The sequence below is a fragment of the Osmia lignaria genome, chromosome 4, assembly GCF_051020975.1.
Source record: "Osmia lignaria lignaria isolate PbOS001 chromosome 4, iyOsmLign1, whole genome shotgun sequence".
Classification (NCBI taxonomy): domain Eukaryota; kingdom Metazoa; phylum Arthropoda; class Insecta; order Hymenoptera; family Megachilidae; genus Osmia; species Osmia lignaria.
This window is the reverse complement of record NC_135035.1, coordinates 6,582,303-6,598,917: the sequence shown is the minus strand read 5'-3', so window position 1 is coordinate 6,598,917 and position 16,615 is coordinate 6,582,303. Positions and strand designations below refer to the sequence as shown.

General features: G+C 37.8%; 4 protein-coding genes across 4 annotated transcripts; 2 read left to right on the top strand and 2 right to left on the bottom strand.

Annotated features, from left to right (window-relative positions):
• Nucleotides 1–25: 25 nt before the first annotated feature.
• LOC117603515 (DNA primase large subunit) lies at nucleotides 26–2,547 on the top strand. Its single transcript, XM_034322753.2, has 8 exons — nucleotides 26–184; nucleotides 323–479; nucleotides 563–900; nucleotides 992–1,219; nucleotides 1,301–1,438; nucleotides 1,494–1,872; nucleotides 1,931–2,092; nucleotides 2,154–2,547. The coding sequence occupies exons 2-8, from the start codon at nucleotides 326–328 to the stop codon at nucleotides 2,462–2,464; spliced, it is 1,710 nt and encodes a 569-aa protein (XP_034178644.2). The 5' UTR covers nucleotides 26–184; nucleotides 323–325; the 3' UTR covers nucleotides 2,465–2,547.
• Nucleotides 2,548–2,587: 40 nt separating this feature from the next.
• Nucleotides 2,588–4,659, bottom strand: Tdh (L-threonine dehydrogenase). Its single transcript, XM_034322756.2, has 5 exons — nucleotides 4,370–4,659; nucleotides 3,856–4,119; nucleotides 3,337–3,597; nucleotides 2,817–3,083; nucleotides 2,588–2,748 (listed from the first exon to the last, which is right to left on the bottom strand). The coding sequence occupies exons 1-5, from the start codon at nucleotides 4,503–4,505 to the stop codon at nucleotides 2,588–2,590; spliced, it is 1,089 nt and encodes a 362-aa protein (XP_034178647.1). The 5' UTR covers nucleotides 4,506–4,659.
• A 365-nt stretch (nucleotides 4,660–5,024) lies between these two features.
• Nucleotides 5,025–15,219, top strand: atk (artichoke). The gene is made up of 10 exons (XM_076688188.1): nucleotides 5,025–6,552; nucleotides 7,725–7,937; nucleotides 8,005–9,175; nucleotides 9,243–9,949; nucleotides 10,310–10,634; nucleotides 10,701–10,967; nucleotides 11,329–11,482; nucleotides 12,258–12,470; nucleotides 12,537–13,242; nucleotides 13,310–15,219. Exons 2-10 carry the CDS (start codon nucleotides 7,774–7,776, stop codon nucleotides 14,139–14,141), a joined length of 4,539 nt encoding a protein of 1,512 aa, XP_076544303.1. The 5' UTR covers nucleotides 5,025–6,552; nucleotides 7,725–7,773; the 3' UTR covers nucleotides 14,142–15,219.
• On the bottom strand, nucleotides 15,124–16,584 carry Rpn8 (regulatory particle non-ATPase 8). The gene is made up of 4 exons (XM_034322757.2): nucleotides 16,330–16,584; nucleotides 16,120–16,212; nucleotides 15,869–16,047; nucleotides 15,124–15,793 (listed from the first exon to the last, which is right to left on the bottom strand). Exons 1-4 carry the CDS (start codon nucleotides 16,502–16,504, stop codon nucleotides 15,278–15,280), a joined length of 963 nt encoding a protein of 320 aa, XP_034178648.1. The 5' UTR covers nucleotides 16,505–16,584; the 3' UTR covers nucleotides 15,124–15,277.
• Between the last annotated feature and the right edge of the window lie 31 nt (nucleotides 16,585–16,615).

The following is a 16,615-nucleotide window of genomic DNA, read 5'->3' as shown; positions in this document are numbered from 1 at the left end:
ATAATGTATTTGCGTGGTAGCATCTATCGCATTTCTCGTAATATATCGAACGATGTTTTTAAAAAAAGGGCGGGAATAAAAGCGCGGGAAACCGGTAATGAAGTAATGGCTGCTTAGCAAATGTTTTAAGTTTTTAGAAGCACTAAGAGTGAACACACACAGCAAGTTAAACATAATTAATCAAGTAAGTATGATTTATTTATTTCGTTTTATTAACCATGATTGTTTTTCTTATTCTTCTCCTACAAACTGCTTTAAAAGTATTGCATATGAATGTGAAATTTTGGAATATATAGAAAAGAGGAATTGTGTTTCATTTTAGACAATGGAATATACTAAAAGACGGCGTTATACAGTTAATGTTGAAATCAAGGACTTACAAGATGTTTATCAACATGATTTGCAAATGTATAATTTCCCTCCATCAGGGGAAATCCCATTTATAGAGTTTCAGCAATTGGGTATGGAAAGATTAAAGCGTAAGTAGTTTAGAACATAATGATTGAATTGTTGCGTTATGGATAGCTTTCCCATTTGTTGAAGCTATAATAGTATTTTATAGTTTTACAGCATCTTGAAAGCATTGCCTTAAAACAGGAGTTTAAAACATTGGATGAACGTAAACAACATTTAAATGCAGCTTTAATCAAAGATGGACTTAAGTATTTTGCGCATCTTTTATATGCAAAGGGATGCAAATCATCTGAAGAAACAGATTTACAGTATAGGAAAAAGGATCACATATCACATTTTGTATTGAGATTATCATACTGCCAAGATTCAGATCGTCAAATGTGGTTCATTAATCATGAAGTTGACTTTTTTAAGTTGAGATTTAGTTCATTAGATAAAGAAGGAGTAGAAAAATTACTTACTATGCATAATATAGATTGTGAACAAGTAAGAAATAAAATCAATAAAGCAGAATACAAGTTAGGTGTTCATTGAATCTGTACTTATTTTTCTTTCTTTTATTTTTTGATTTGTTAAGATTACACAACAAGAAAAAGATGAAATTCGGGAAGAACTTCGTTCATCTACATTTAAGAATTCAAATATTGATACAATAGAATTTTATAAAGTGCCTTTCCAAAAAGTTGTTGATCTAGTTAGATCACGTAAAATTTATATTGCTAAAGGGACAGCATTTATCCCACAATCAGATTTGATATCTCTGTTTGTTTCATATTTTAGAAAAAATTTACTGGAGGGTATGGAAGTAAGTTTTCATTTACTACTACACTAGTTAACAAAGAAATATTTAAATATTCATTCATTTGGCTATATTTATATTATACAGCAAGCAAGATTTTGTGTATCAAATATGTATGATGATGAAAGGTTAATATCTTTCCTTAAATCTTTGCCTGGTTGTTTCTCTGGTATGACACGTGTGGTTTGGTCCACAGCCACTACACCTATAGACAAATTAGATGAGGTAACTAGTGTGCCCTATATAGTTTAACATTTGTACATTGTTAAATAATTTTCAGTTATCAAAAATATCATATCCTTTGTGTATGAGAATATTACACGAAGCACTCAAGGCTAACCATCATCTCAAAAATAGTGGACGAATTCAATATGGTTTATTTCTGAAAGGTATTGGAGTGACATTGGATGATTCTTTGCAATTTTGGAGGAAAGAGTTTTCAATGAAAGTAGATGCAGACAAATTTGATAAACAATATTCTTATGCACTAAGGCATATATATGGCAAAGAAGGCAAACAGACAAACTACACTCCACTTGGGTGTCCAAAAATTATATGTTCTACAGTGGGTGCTGGTGAATACCATGGATGTCCATATAGACACATGGACTCTGGATCATTGCAAAACAAACTGTTGAGTTATGGAATGTCAGTAGCAGGTATGGATATAACTTTATTTTTAAGATATAAAGATTGAGGATTACTATTGTATTTCAGACGTTGCTGAAATCGTCGAGTTAGCCAATGTTGGTCATTACAATATCGCATGCGCGACCTATTTTAAGATTATGCATAACCAGTTGCCAGACAAACCTATTATGCATCCAAATGCATATTTCGCTGAAAGTCGTGCTATATTGACTAAGAATGATTCTACAGGTAACGTAATATTTGACTGTTAAAAAATATAATGAATTATTTTATTACATTCTTTATACAGAGCCGGAAACTAAGGATAGATTTTCCCAAAGCGGAATAAGTACTACCCCTAAAATGGAAAGAACTATGGGTACACCTTCATGGAGTGCTAGTCAGTCATCGAGAAACACGGATAGATTTAGCACACCAACTAGAAGCATAGATAGAAGGGGTGGGACACCATTTAAAAGTGTAGAAAGAGGGGGTGGGACACCATTTAAAAGTGTAGAAAGAGGGGGTGGGACACCAACAAGAATAACTAAAGCGGTACCTAAAAGAATAGATGATCTAAATATGGATGAAATCAGTGAATTAATGGAGGAAGATATGTGAAATGAATAAATTATAAAAACCTAATTGTCGTAATATTTGTTGATCATAATTTTATTATAAAATAAATAATATTTTTATAACTTTTCTAATTCACATGAATTATTTCCTAGGCATTTCTGCGCATTATACATAACTATTGACTTCTTTTAATGATCGTCTACTAAAAGAGTTCGTCTTAACATCGCGTACCATTGATTCCACAACTTTTTCTAAATCGTATTTATGTTTCCATCCCCAATCTCGTCGTGCCTCGCTGTCATCGAACACTTGTGGCCAATTATCAGCTAAAGATTAAACAATAAGGTATTATTTCATACATAATTAATATTTTTATACTGTATTATTAACTGACCAATATACTGCCGCCCATCTGGTTTGTACGTGATCTTCAGATCAGGAACGTATTTCTTCAGTTCATTGAACAATTCTTCAGGAGTGAAGCTCATCGCAGTGACATTATAAACTCTTCGCTGCAATTGTTCGTCTGGTGCGTTTAAAAACTGAAAAAGCGCAGATAGACAGTCCTCTATGTATATCATCGGCAATCTCGTGTAAGGTTCCAAATAACACTCGTATTTCTTATTAAGCAAACCTTCGTGGAAAACAGCGACTGCGTAATCTGGAGAGGAAAATACAATTAGAATGTTAATACAACTTTTATTTTATTGTCCAGTCTGTTACTCGAAGATTTACGGATCAGGAGTTAAGGGAAACGCAAGAAACGATCTCACGGCTCGTGATCAACAATTTACTAATACTATTGTCCTTGAAGAACGATGGTATTATGCAGTTATTCTAATCATCAATGGAACGACCTCCATTTTTCAATGCAAGAAGATGTAAAATTTCACTAAAGAATCGTGATAGAATACCTGTGGTACCACCACCCGGTGGGTCGTTGCTAATTACCCCCGGAAATCGGAGACACCGGAAATCAAGACCGAATCTGTGATGATAGTATTCGCCTAACAGTTCAGCGTGTACTTTACTAACACCATAAATTGTTCGTGGTCGTTGAATGGTCACATTCGGGGTGGGATTCCTTGGTGAATCTGGACCAAATGCTCCAATCGTCGATGGGATAAATATTCTCAATTTATACTGTCTTGCCAATTCAATAACGTTATGCATCCCTGATGAAAAAATTACTTAAATTACATTGTATACTATCTTCACTGTAACATTTTCTTCGAAGGTAACTGAAAGCCACTTTCTCTAACGCACTTTCTTTCATGACTGGCGGTAAAGATGTAATTATTTTAACGACAAATTCACTCGTCAGAATACTCCGTTTCACTCGAGAGTGATTTCAGAAAGAAAATTAAAAAATTTACTCGGATGATCCGCTATGATAATCAACGTGTTAATTAATTAATTAAAATCTATTTTACCTTCTATGTTGACTCTCACAGCAAGAGGAACGTTCTGTTCACCAACAGCACTAAGGAGAGCACTGAAGTGGATCAGCCAATCGATTCTATAATTGACCACGATTTTTTGGAGACCCTTGAAATCAAGAATATCCGCAAAAATGAAAGGTCCATTGGATGGACTTTCTTCGGTCGGTTTAATTATATCAGAAAGTATCACATTTTCGTTTCCATAGTTTTTTCGAAGGAGTTTCGCGCACTCGGTACCCAATTGTCCAAGACCACCTTGCAAGAAGAACATTACAATATAAACACGTGCTATTGATGATTAAATAACTGATAATTATTCATTGAATAATCACAGGTATGTTTTTTAGTTAAGCCAGGAAAATAATGAATATTACATTTCCATGTTAAGTAACTAGGAAAAGATCGTGTTTATTTATCGTTAATAGGATAATAGTTTGAGAAAACAGAAGTAAGTAGTTTCAAAAAAAGAAATTCTATCTAATTTTTCGAAAGTGTATGCGCTTACCCGTGATAAGTATCCTCGGTGATCTCTCGCTATTTTCCGTCGTTTCCCGGCAAGAACGTTCGTTCGTCGTATAGTAATTTTTTAAAATGCTTCTCGAACATCGTCGCGAAATTTGAGGAATATTTTTACACCACATCTTTAATTAGATGGAAAAACGATTTTCTTTTTCGATTATTTAAAATTGAATTATCGAAATTTTCGAATGGAAATATTGCAGAGAAAGATCGCGATCGTTTGTCGTGGATCAATAGAAAAATCAATCGAACCTTTCACGCCACAGCGTCGATAAACAACTGGTATAGCCTGACATTATTCTAGGATATTATAGTATGGTGGTATAGAATGATTCTGAAAACCAGTTACAACACAGATTTCCTCTCCGTCTTGTGTATGTGCGGGAATAAATGCAGGACCTTCAACTTAATGATGAATCTGTCTGTAACGAACACGTGTAGATCCATGCGATGGTATTTTAATTTCGGAGAAAATTTCTATTCGTTTGCATCGCTATCTCAGACACTCAAAACCTGTTTCACTGTGTGGTGTAATATCAAATATTGTTACGTATTAGATTGTTTCAATGGATTGAATCGCCCGTTTTTATACCGTTATTTGGATACTATTTTTGTAGAGAAAGGTGACATTTATTATTCATATGATTAAACGTGTATGCAAAATTTGTAGAACCTTTTGGGTATGAATATTAATTGACAAAACTTTTTTTTTTATCTTTAATCCAGTACTTTGCCCTGACTATGAAACCTGTTATTGACATTTTGCCTTGGCTATGAGAAACAACAAGATCCAAATAACACAAGCTGATGTATAAATTAAAGATTAAAAATTTTCCTCTTTGTTGGTTCATTATCTTGCGACGATTACACGAGTTTTCTTCTTTTTTTTCTTCGCGGTTTAATTAGCCTTTCCGAGGTGTAACAAGTTGGCATTTTGTTAGTACCGTTCGTTGTCTAATGCGCGTTTTCTGCATCTCGAAAAAAGCGGATAACGAGAGACGGAACTCGTGTCATCTGGACTGGAACATATTTAACTGCACGTTCTTGGAAAAATGATGGAAATCATCATCATCGATGTAAGTCGAAGAACAGTGGTGCAGGTGAAATTTGATTTCAAAGTGAAAATATTTTATATTGTAGAGGGTGCAATTATTATACTCCGTTTTTTTAATTTAAATTTATTTATTATACCAAAAATGTTACATAACTTTCATCCTATAGAGGTAAATGCACCTGCACATAGGTCTGGTAATGTACATACTAATTTTATACTTAAAAACCAAGATTTTGATTGTTACACTGTGTGTGTTTAATACAACATATTAGAGTAAACTATATTCAAAAATTCCAACATTTACATAGACTCTTAATTAAACAATTTTGTCCATATTCATTTAACATAAATTGCTGTTTCTTATCCATTCACTTAATTTATTTTAATATGTCTTTGGCTAATCTTTAAGGTTTTTTAGCTCTTTTGGAAGCCAATTAAAATATTTTATCGCATTGAACTTACTACTTTTGAACCGATAGATTTCAAAATTAGATTTTTATTCCTCGTCTAGGCTCATAGTTAAATATTTGCCCTGCAATTCTTGATAGTTTCCCAACATTTCTTTTGATTCTTAGAAATACTAATTTCACTCAGAATTTTCCAGGATTTAAGATCAAAGAATCTCGAATTAGAGTAGTCGAAAAAAATACCACGAGTTCTTCAACCCTCGCCATTCCAGGGTTAATATATGTAAAATCTTCTTTTCTAGAAATTTTGCGTTCCAAAAGAATTTCTCGAGTTAAAAATCTGTCATCGTCGCCGATTTATTTGAACGGATAGATTCGGTGGAAAGGGAAGAATTTCCTGGAAGCGTGTGTTCACGGTGGTTGGACACAGCACTTCGCAATCCTTTTTTCGTCCCGCTCGCCATCACCCACGCCACAGTCATCTTCTTCCCTCGCGACTTTGCGCATCGGCACGCTTTGCCATAAAACTTCTTCGTGTATTTAGCCAGTGAGTGCTCGTAAACGAGAACACGGTCTCTTTATCGTTTCCTTCGACCAACATTCTTAGCGTGACGAATTGTTGCTCGATTTTCGTGAACAAACATTGTGGTGTTTCATTTTGATCCAAGACTAAGTGGAGACTGTCAACGAGGCATAAAACACATGAAGGTATTGGTGACTTTGTTATACAAAAAAGTATCGTCAACCCTTTTACTCATCAAGGGTGGATGGAAAAATAATCTAACAATATTGCAACACATTTTTCCAATTTGGTGAAACAGAATTCCAAGTTTTATAAAATTTTATAGAAGTGAAGGTGTTACTTTCCAACCCAAATGCAAATACGATCATAGTTGCATAATTTCGTGTAATTAAATTCCGGGTAGATTTTATAGAAAAGTATCGTGTATCGTTTTTTATTGAAATTAAACACGATCGACGGTGTTTCGATCACGGTGGACACAATAGAAACATCGCTGCACCTATGCACATTGTGAAAACTGCAGTTAACAAATGTGCACGGACAAACGATTATGTCGATCCTTTTATAGAATTGCCTGGAATCACGCAAAGATCCGTTTTGATTTCGAACAGAATCGAATAGGCCAATTTGAAAGTTCACTGAACGATTTGCTAACAATCGAGCAAACTGGTTCAACGCGATGCAAATGCAGTCACGTGAGTGCAGCGACCTGTATTCCTTGATTTCGATGCGTCCCCTTAAACGTGTACACTTTAGAGCAATACACGCGTAAGATTCTATTAAATTTCTTTCATTAACGATTACAGGATATCGACATTCTTTATGTTCGACTGAATTTCCAGGCCAGTCCGATTGTTCTTACTTACGGAAGATGGGTTACGAAACACACGTGGTCACCCGTGACACCATCCTCCGAGGAACACCTTTGTTTTCGTTCTATCTGATAGAGTAAAAAGACTTTCCTCTTCTTCGCTGATTCATTTCACTTGGCTTCGTCTGATACTTCGTGTTTCAATATTTAGAATGTTTAAAATTTCAAAATGAATCAACAATTCATACTTGAAATTAATACATGAAGCTTTCATCGAGCCTTGGAGCCTGAGGCGACGGTAATTATTACGGGGAAAATTGTCCTAGCGGTCTTTAGCTTACGGTACGAAGCATTAATTTTGTCGTCTACGACCGTGACGTGTAACCATCACATAGATACACGTGTCTTCATGGTTTACTCAAAGAAACACCATAATATGCAAGGACTTCAACATCTAATACCCACGTTCATAATTAAACTGACACATGTTTTACAAATTGAAACACATCTCGTACGTGTAATTTGTAGATGAAATAATTGTTGCAGAAAATGGGGAACAGGTGTTCGAGGTCTTAGACCAAGGTCCAAATGCGCGATGGTTGAATCAGTGGGGGTTGGAGGCCTCCTCTTGACCAGCTGGTTTCTGGTACTGTTTCCGATCGGTACCAGCGGCCAGCTTAGTTCAGAGTACGGTTGTCCTGCTCAGGAGAGGATTCTACCTTGCAGATGTTCCACTCGTGACATGGAGATTCAAATATGGCAAGTGTCTCGAATTTCAAAAAAAAGTCAAAGATCTCAAACACTGATTTCTAGTCTCTTCTATTAGGTGCAGTCATAGCGAGTTACCAAAAGTCCTCGAAGGTTTAAAAGCAGTTAGCCATTATCTGGATCGACCTGTAGACGAATTGATCCTGGAGAACAATAATCTACCTAGTCTACCTGGCAAAGTCTTCGCCACTTTGCGCGTTCTTCGTCTGATGCTCCGGAATAATCGTCTGGAAAGGGTGTCCCCCGGATGGTTAGAAGGTCTCCACGATTCCCTGTTAGAATTATTCATCGTGGAACCAGATTTACGCTCCCTGCCGATAGACAGTCTGGAGAATCTTCAAGGTCTCGAGGCTGTTACCTTGCAGAGCAGAGTGATGAAGAAACTGCCCAAATTCTCTGGGCTTCCGAAACTTCGTTACCTGCAGATTAATTCCCCAGCTTTGCTGGAGTTGGCGCCAAGAAATTTTCGGGATTTGCCCGGTTTGGAACAGCTTCACGTGTTTGGCAGTCCACGTCTGATACGTCTGGAGGCAGGTCTCTTCAGGGCGCTACCTCGGTTAGAATTGATTAATATCACCGACTGCGGTGTCCATTGGGTTCATCCTCGAGCGTTCATAGATCTACCGGAACTGAAGGAAATTTCTGTGGTCGGGAACTCGATAGTGGATGCTGGAATGATCGGTCGAGCCTGCGTGGACCTGCCTTCGCTTTCGGTGATACGGCTCGATCGAAATCGTATCAATCGCCTGAACGAAGGAGCCTTCATGGATCTACCGGTCCTGACTCGTATCTATTTGTCGAGGAATCATATCACCGAGGTGTTCGCCGGAGCGTTTCAAAGAATGCCAGCCTTGAAGACCCTGGATCTTAATCACAATCTAATACACCGCGTGCATCCGGAATTTTTCCCTCGCCGACCTGGAAACAGCCTGGAGGAGATGTGGTTGATTAACAACGACCTCAGTCACGTGGCTGAGCTGAGATCCATAATGGAAGCTCTGCCCAGGTTGAAATTCCTCGACGTTAGTTACAATCAAATCGAGGAGATACCATTCGGAGCGCTGAGGGGTCATCTCACTTTGGAGAGGCTTCACCTTGATCACAACAGAGTAGCCTTTCTGCAGAGGGAGACCTTCACCGCGATGCCCGCTCTTAGGGAACTTAGATTAAAGAATAATTCTTTGTCGAATTTATTGGAGGCGCCGTTCTGGAATTTGCCAGCATTGAAAGTAAGTACTCCGATGCTTTTTTAGGGAAAAGGCCCCCAGTTTCACCCTTTCGGTTTTGCCATTCCAGGGCCTGGATCTATCAGAGAATTACTTCCGCCACGTAGAACCTCGTCTCTTAGCCAACCTCCCAAGTCTGAGACGCTTAGATCTAAGCGGAAACGCGGTTGGTCTCATAGAACCTGATTCCTTCCTGGCTACTCCAGCCCTGGAACACGTGAACCTCTCCGGAAACGCGCTCTCCGTTCTTCATCCCCTAACGTTCCATCATTTGAACAATCTCTACGAATTGGACGTCGGTTGGAATCGAATGCTGGAGATAGTCCCTGGTCTACCAGGAAACATAGAACACTTGTACATGCCTATGAATCGTATAGTAGTTCTACCAGCTCTATCCTCTCAAGATCTTGATCTACCTGTTCTAAGATCGTTGGATCTCAGCGCGAATGGAATCGAGAGGATACCACCGGGTAGCCTGGCCGATTTACCAAATCTGAGGAAATTGAACTTTGGTTATAACTCTCTGCGAATTCTGGAGGATGGAGCGTTCGATGGATTGTCCAGATTGGAACAATTGGATCTGAGGTACAACAGACTGGTGACTATTCATGGAAGAAGCTTCAAACCACTTAGGTCCTTGATGGATTTAAGTCTGCGGGGCAATCGTTTGGAGGTTCTCCGACCGGATATCTTTCAGGAAAACGTTAGATTGCAGAGGCTGGATCTTAGTAGGAATAATCTTGCCCAGATACCTCACGTGACCTTTTCCAACACCAGGTAAGGAATATTCGTTGAATATATTGTTTTGAAAGTTTAAGAAGAGCTCTTTTTCGTACATTAGCACGCAAGTAGAAAAGAAGTTTCACTCGTGGTTATTCGATTGCATCACCAGAAAATGGTACCTAGAAAGTGCCTGGCTCGCGTTGAATGTCCCCTTCTACCATTCTGGCGTGTCGGTGATTTTGTGAAGATTTACAAGAACTGAAAATAAAATGTTCGTCGTTTAAATGTCGCTTTGCAGAGAATTAAGGGTACCTGGTTTATCGATCTCTTTAGGTGACACGATTACGACAGATCGGAAATCATTGTTTCTGTTAACGACGCGTTGTCAAATGTAGGAAACGACGTTAATTGCAGGGACCTTCGTGAACTGTACGCGTCGCACAACACTTTGACCGAGTTACCCGGATCGTTGCACGGCTTAACAGCTCTTCAGGTACTAGACCTGAGCTTCAACAAGCTGAACATCCTGTCGCCGGAAACGCTGAGCAGCTTGTCGGCCTTGCTCGAGCTGAAACTCGTGAGGAATCGTATCCGCGAGCTACGGGAGGGTGCGTTCGATGGTTTGCCACGATTAACGCTGATCGATCTGGAGAATAACGACTTGAGAATCATCGAGAGGAATGCTATCAGAGCTCTACCGGAACTTCAAGCCATTCGACTCGGAAAGAACCGATTACAGGTAGTTATATTCGTTAGTTTTTATTTTCTAAATGATCAAACGTGTATGATTCTTGGAAATGTACAGATAATTCCTAGCGGGGCTTTCACCGAGCTACCATTACTTCAAAGCGCGGAAATTCAGGAAAATCGGATCCAGGAAATTGCGAGCAACGCATTCATTAACGTGCCTCACCTTCTCTTCCTGAATCTGAGTCATAATCACTTGCCAGCGTTGGATTACGTGGGACTCGAGAGCTTGCGTTCCTTGGAGGTTCTGGATTTGAGCAACAATAGACTGTCCAGGGTGTCCAGTAATAGTTTGGCATCCATGGAGTGGTTGGTTGAATTGAAAGTAAGTAAAATAATTGCTAAATGAGTTGTTAAGTAAATGAAATCGAAATTTTGATTGATGGATATTCTATTATTTTATTTTTGAAAATGAAACTGAATGGAAGAATCGCGATAAAAAGTCTGTTTTTCGTAATGATCGCATTAAACGCGAACGTGGAACGAAAAAATGAAACAGACCGCGGTGGGGGGGATGGTATTTAGTAATAACGAGGAATACTTTCTCGTCGAGAGTGAAACTTCTCCACGAACCGTGGTGCGAGGCCACTCGTTATGCTAGCAGAGCAATTATTCGTATAGCTGCATCGTTAATTAAAAAGATAGCGGATCGTTTTACATATAGGTTTCCCTCGTTTTTATCCCAGATGGACAACAATCGGATCTGCGCCATTCAAGGCTCGCCTTTCGATCAGATGCCAAGACTTCGGGTTCTCAGTTTGAGGAGCAATCGAATGGCTTCCGTATCGGAAACGGCGTTCAAAAGATTGCGATCGAACATCGCTGTCTTGGACATCGATGGTAATCAATTTCACTTTCTTTTAGAAAATTTCAAACAGGAGAAGAGAAACATTTCTTAATTTTTCTCATAAGGAGAACTACCCAAGTGTTACACTCACTTATTAATGAAACTTTGTCAGCTTGTAGAGCTGGTCGAGCTGAACACGCCTATACCCCGTTTTGTGGACAGACGACTAATTGTTTAAAAAATATTAATAATTAAAGTTAGTTATTACTTACATTGTGAAGTATGACAGACTCACACATACAACTCGCAATCTAGAGATCCACGGTTTAAATCCTTGATTCTTAACATTTCTTTTTTTTTTTAATGATAATTTGTCTCTCTTTGAATAACTATTACATAAAAATTGTCATGAAAAAAAAATTTATTTGGGAACCAAGGATTTGAATCAAGGACCTTGAAATTGCAAGTCACAGATCGGCTCCGTGGTTAAGTACATGACTCATAATCTAAAGGTCCTCGGTTCAAATCCTGGATTCCCGTTTTTTCTTTTTTTTTTTTAGGCAATAGTTATTCAAAAAGATACAAATTATCATGAATAGAAAAAAAAAATGTTGAGAATCAAGGATTTGAACTGTGGATCTCTTTGCGAGTTGGATGTGTATGTTTGTTATATCTCAGAATGTAAGGAGTAGCTAACTGTAATTGTTAATATCTTTTAAATAATTACCCGCCTGCCCCCCAAAGTGGATATAGGCGCGTTCTAAGTGAGTGTAACACCTGGGTAGCTCCCCTTGTCAGTTAATTAATTTTGACTCTATTCGCAAAAAGGAAATCCACTTTCGTGCTCTTGCGGAATGTTATGGTTGCGAGGGTGGCTGCAGCAGGCATCCTCCGAGGGTCCAAGGTGTGCCGATGGATCTTTGTTCAAAGAAATTCGATTGTCTCGTCAGGATTGTCAAAGAGAACGACAGATCGATCCGATTCACCCTGGCTGCGAGGCTGAGCTGATCGATTCTGCACCTTACCCTGTCTCTTCTTCCAGTAAGTAAAGAAACCTTCGATCAGTACATTTTTAATACTTCAAATAATTAATAAAAACATTCTCAGTATATGGAGCAACAGAAATGGTACCACTTCGCTTGAACCTAAAAGAGCCATCCGTGGAGAATCCTCCCAACCCTCAGGATTTTGATTACCTCGATGAGTATCCTGAAGAAACGATGAATGTATCAACGTCCACGCAAACCGCGATTACTATACCACCAGAAATTGTACAAATGACCCAAACAACAGAGAAAGTTCAGTTACAAACGAACGGTACCATTCCGATAAAAAAGAACCCTCTGATGCCTCCTTCCCCTAGTAGTTCCGGTTTCACCTTCTTCGGTGTGCCTTTGCCTAGTTTGAATTTTAATCTTTGGGGAAATTCGGGGAGGAAATCGGAGAGGAAGTATTCCGAAAGACCCGGAAGAGGACGGTATAGAACGTTTCCACCCACGGAACCAGAGATCCATAGGGGTGGTTTTGTTCCTCTGCCTCGAGGACAGGGTGGTTTCGTGCCGATCCCTGATCCAAGATTAACTTACGAAAGGCAGGTTAATAAAAATGAAACTTTGAGAGGTCAGAATTCTAATATCACGCAGGAGGAACGGAAGCGATGGAAAAATGGAAATGGTACTGTGGTGAAGGTTGAAAGGACTCATCCTAGGACAAACAGACCCAAGGTGGAAATTAAAGAGAGGGAAGAATTGTCCACGGTGGCAGCTAATCAGCCTGATTCTCGATGGCAAATGTCTGGAGTTAAAAAAAGCAGGTAAATGAATGGAAAATGACTTTAGAGATTATAAGGCATGTAACTATGGTTTAATTTTCTTCCACAGTACTTCTTCCATAAATTCAACGAGAACGTTAGATTCCAGCACTGCAGCTGATGAATCTCCTCAAGAAGCAAACGAAACAACAGTGTCTTTAGAGATTCATGATGATGACCCTTCGGAGGCGAATAAAAAATCAATTAAAGTGGAAGAGAAGTCTCAAGAAGTCGCGAGTAGAATAGTGTGGACCACCCCTGGAACCATGCTGGAGACTACGAAAGATGATTTGGTTATAGAATCATCCACGAATGTGATGAAAAATGAGAAAAATAGGTTTTGGGATTCCGAGGCAGTTGAATTGCAAGAAACTTCCACCATAGATCCTCGAAACGAATCCATGGGTATAAATACAGATGATTCTAGTAGCGTTGTAACAGAACGATCACCTTTTCATTCATCCTTCTTAGAGAATAAAAAAAAATCTTCGACGTCTCAATTGCCCCGAGAAACAGAAGCATCAGCTCTTTCAGCGTTTCTGGTTCCAGGAGGTCAGGTACCTTCTTCAGTACCAAATTTGCGTCCATTAGGTAAGCCAACGATCACGAAGGTTCCTTCGCCACGTATCGGTCTCTCTGCTGAAGACGAGAAACAGAAGTCCGTGGCTGAAGCTGTTCAACGAAACGTGAAAGACGAAGAGAAGAACTTCGAGAAAGACGGATCTTCGAACGAAAATGCAGAAGTCATCGAAGACAATTCGTTCAATTGGTACTTTCAGCATTACAATGACACGAATTTAGAACCCTTTGTAGGTATTGCTTACAGCGAAGGTGCGAAGACAAGTGCGCGTCGATGGACTTTATTGGGTCAAATGTGTCTTATTTTGTACACTGTAGTATAAAAGAAAAAACATGGATGATTAAGTGTTTTCAATAATTAATTTATTAAATAAGTAATACTTAAATTCTTCTTACTCCATTCATTTTTTAGAAAGAAGAACTAAGGCATTCTGTAAGTACTTCATGGAAGATGAGTCAAGTGATCTATTGATTAGAACAAGTTTGCAAATTAATGTGCAATTTAGGATATTTTTAGTTAAACAGAAGTGCAGAAGAAGAAGTAATTCATCATTTGCCTTTCCGTGTGTGAAGACAAGAGGTCGTAGATTAGGCTCTTCTCGTCTCTCTTAGGGTTTTTTCTGAATTCTCCCCAAACCAAAAGCAAATGGCGATTGATTTCTCATCTTAAACTTCCCCTTAACTAAAAAAAGCTCCCACTGCACCCAAATATCCGTAAATTACAAAGAAATGCACGATCAATAAGGAGCAATTAATTTCCATTTTCATAGATCCTTCGTGTGGCAATGAAAAATAAATAAAATCATGAATTCAATGATCAAGTTTTTTGTTGTTTTTATTAATAACGTAGTGTATTATTTATGAAAGCTTAAGTTCTTTAGAAAATATGTCTGTAATATCTAAAAATGTATACGTTATTGAGAATCTTATGTGGTATCCTCGATGTTCTTTAGAAAATTTTGATACATTCAAGTGAACCGTGAATGATTACTGAACAATGCTTGATTTAGATAAAAATCACCAAATTATTATCGATGACGATACATTATATAAAAGTTACGGGTAGTTTGAAGCAGTTGCTCATTCCTAACGATAGGAGGGAACGATTATCAGTAAACACAATTACTGTGTTATGCCATGTAAAAATTACTTTACACTAAAATTTGTGATAATTGTGCAATGTGTTTACTAGATCTTTATATATGGAAATATTGTAACTGCATTCCCACTATCATACCCTTCATCTAATGTACCCTTTTTAAATTCTTACTGTGTTGGAACACATTGAGAATAAGATTATCAGTGTTTATTTTTTTTTTTTTTTGGTGTTAACTTGAAATGCAGACCATCTGATAGCACAAAATACATTTGTACATGTATAAACAAACTTTATAAGTTTCGTGAACTTTTGCAAGATTAACAGTCTCAATCACACAAATAAGTCTTAATTTCACTTTATTCACTGACTTTTAGCTTTTGCCTTTTCTTTCTCATCCTTTTTCTCCTCTTCTTTCTTCTCATCTTTTTTCGTCTCTTTCTTATCTGTTTCCTTTTTTTCAGCATCACGGTTTGTTAATTTATTATTAATCAAATTATGTAAAGCCACTATTGATCTAACGAGCGCCGCGAGATATACGACTAACATTTGATCGTTTGTTTTCACGTACAGCGAATCGACAAAACTAGATTGTGTCATATCAGGTAGTAAGTTAAAAATGTCCTGAAGTTGATATACAATTTGATGATTTATGGGCAATTTACCACTACCGACTTGAAGCAAATAATCTCTAATTTCCCTAATTTGTTCGTGTAGACCTTTCAAACCAAGTAACTGGTTTGTAATTCTCTGACTTAAAGTACCAACAGTGGTATCCTTAATATCCCTTAGTAAATGTTCTACACCTACTTCCTCTGCTTCCTCCGCACCAATTTCACTAGGGATATGCTCAAAAGTTTTTGATGTTGGTGAACCATCCTATAAACAATACCATGATGATTATAATACAGGATCCAAAAATTAATAGAATGTTAAGCAAACCATGATTCTTACATCATGAACTTCTTCAACAGCTTGATATGCTTCTGTTGGAAGACCAAGGTCCTTAGGTTTGGCATCAATGATGACCAAAACTGAGTTAGGACAATATCTCCTAATGAGTTCATTAATTGCAACATCATTTTGATGTAGTTTAGGTCCAGTATGATACCATCCTACCACTTTCTCACGGGCTAAAATGAGATCAAATGTTAAGACCAAGTTTCATTTATTTAATTCAGTTTATCAGGATCAGTAGTGCTTACCATTAACCTTTTTAAACATTCCATACATATTTTCTAGGTAATCATGATCAAGAAACCACACACTTTTATCCTTATCATCCTCATCAAAGGGCACTGTAAACAAGAAATAATAATGATTAAATTAAAGTTTTTATTTAATTCAAGAATTTCGTACTGGAAAGTACAGTAATTTGAAAAGAAAGCGATAGAAAGTGGCATAGTGATTCTAACCTGCAAAACTGTTTGACACGTCTAGGACACCTTTGGCTCTCCAGCATCCCAAAAGAACACCTACAACTCTTTTTTGATTACCAATTTTTCCCATGCGATTAAAATGGTCCACCACGCTTAGTAAAACCAAAGGGTGAACCACTACTTTCGTAGTTACAACCTCTTGACTCGGCATTTTTGAGCAGATTCTTTAACTCTCCCCAATGAACGTAGCTGCAGCAGAAACAACATCCGAGTCATTCCATAGTCATTCATAAAAGACCCTTTAAAACGTATGAAAATAAAC

Coding starts and splice junctions, on each gene's coding strand:
- Rpn8 (XM_034322757.2), bottom strand. CDS start 16,504: ATGCCGAGTCAAGAGGTTGTAACTACGAAAGTAGTGGTTCACCCTTTG. Junction 16,213..16,329: donor CGTGTCAAACAGTTTTGCAG/GTTAGAATCACT, acceptor TCTTGTTTACAG/TGCCCTTTGATGAGGATGAT. Junction 16,048..16,119: donor AATGTTTAAAAAGGTTAATG/GTAAGCACTACT, acceptor ATCTCATTTTAG/CCCGTGAGAAAGTGGTAGGA.
- atk (XM_076688188.1), top strand. CDS start 7,774: ATGGTTGAATCAGTGGGGGTTGGAGGCCTCCTCTTGACCAGCTGGTTT. Junction 9,176..9,242: donor GGAATTTGCCAGCATTGAAA/GTAAGTACTCCG, acceptor TTGCCATTCCAG/GGCCTGGATCTATCAGAGAA. Junction 11,483..12,257: donor CGCTGTCTTGGACATCGATG/GTAATCAATTTC, acceptor ATTCGCAAAAAG/GAAATCCACTTTCGTGCTCT.
- LOC117603515 (XM_034322753.2), top strand. CDS start 326: ATGGAATATACTAAAAGACGGCGTTATACAGTTAATGTTGAAATCAAG. Junction 901..991: donor ATAATATAGATTGTGAACAA/GTAAGAAATAAA, acceptor TGATTTGTTAAG/ATTACACAACAAGAAAAAGA. Junction 2,093..2,153: donor GACTAAGAATGATTCTACAG/GTAACGTAATAT, acceptor TTCTTTATACAG/AGCCGGAAACTAAGGATAGA.
- Tdh (XM_034322756.2), bottom strand. CDS start 4,505: ATGTGGTGTAAAAATATTCCTCAAATTTCGCGACGATGTTCGAGAAGC. Junction 4,120..4,369: donor ACCGAGGATACTTATCACGG/GTAAGCGCATAC, acceptor TCTTCTTGCAAG/GTGGTCTTGGACAATTGGGT. Junction 3,084..3,336: donor ACCGGGTGGTGGTACCACAG/GTATTCTATCAC, acceptor TTTCCTCTCCAG/ATTACGCAGTCGCTGTTTTC.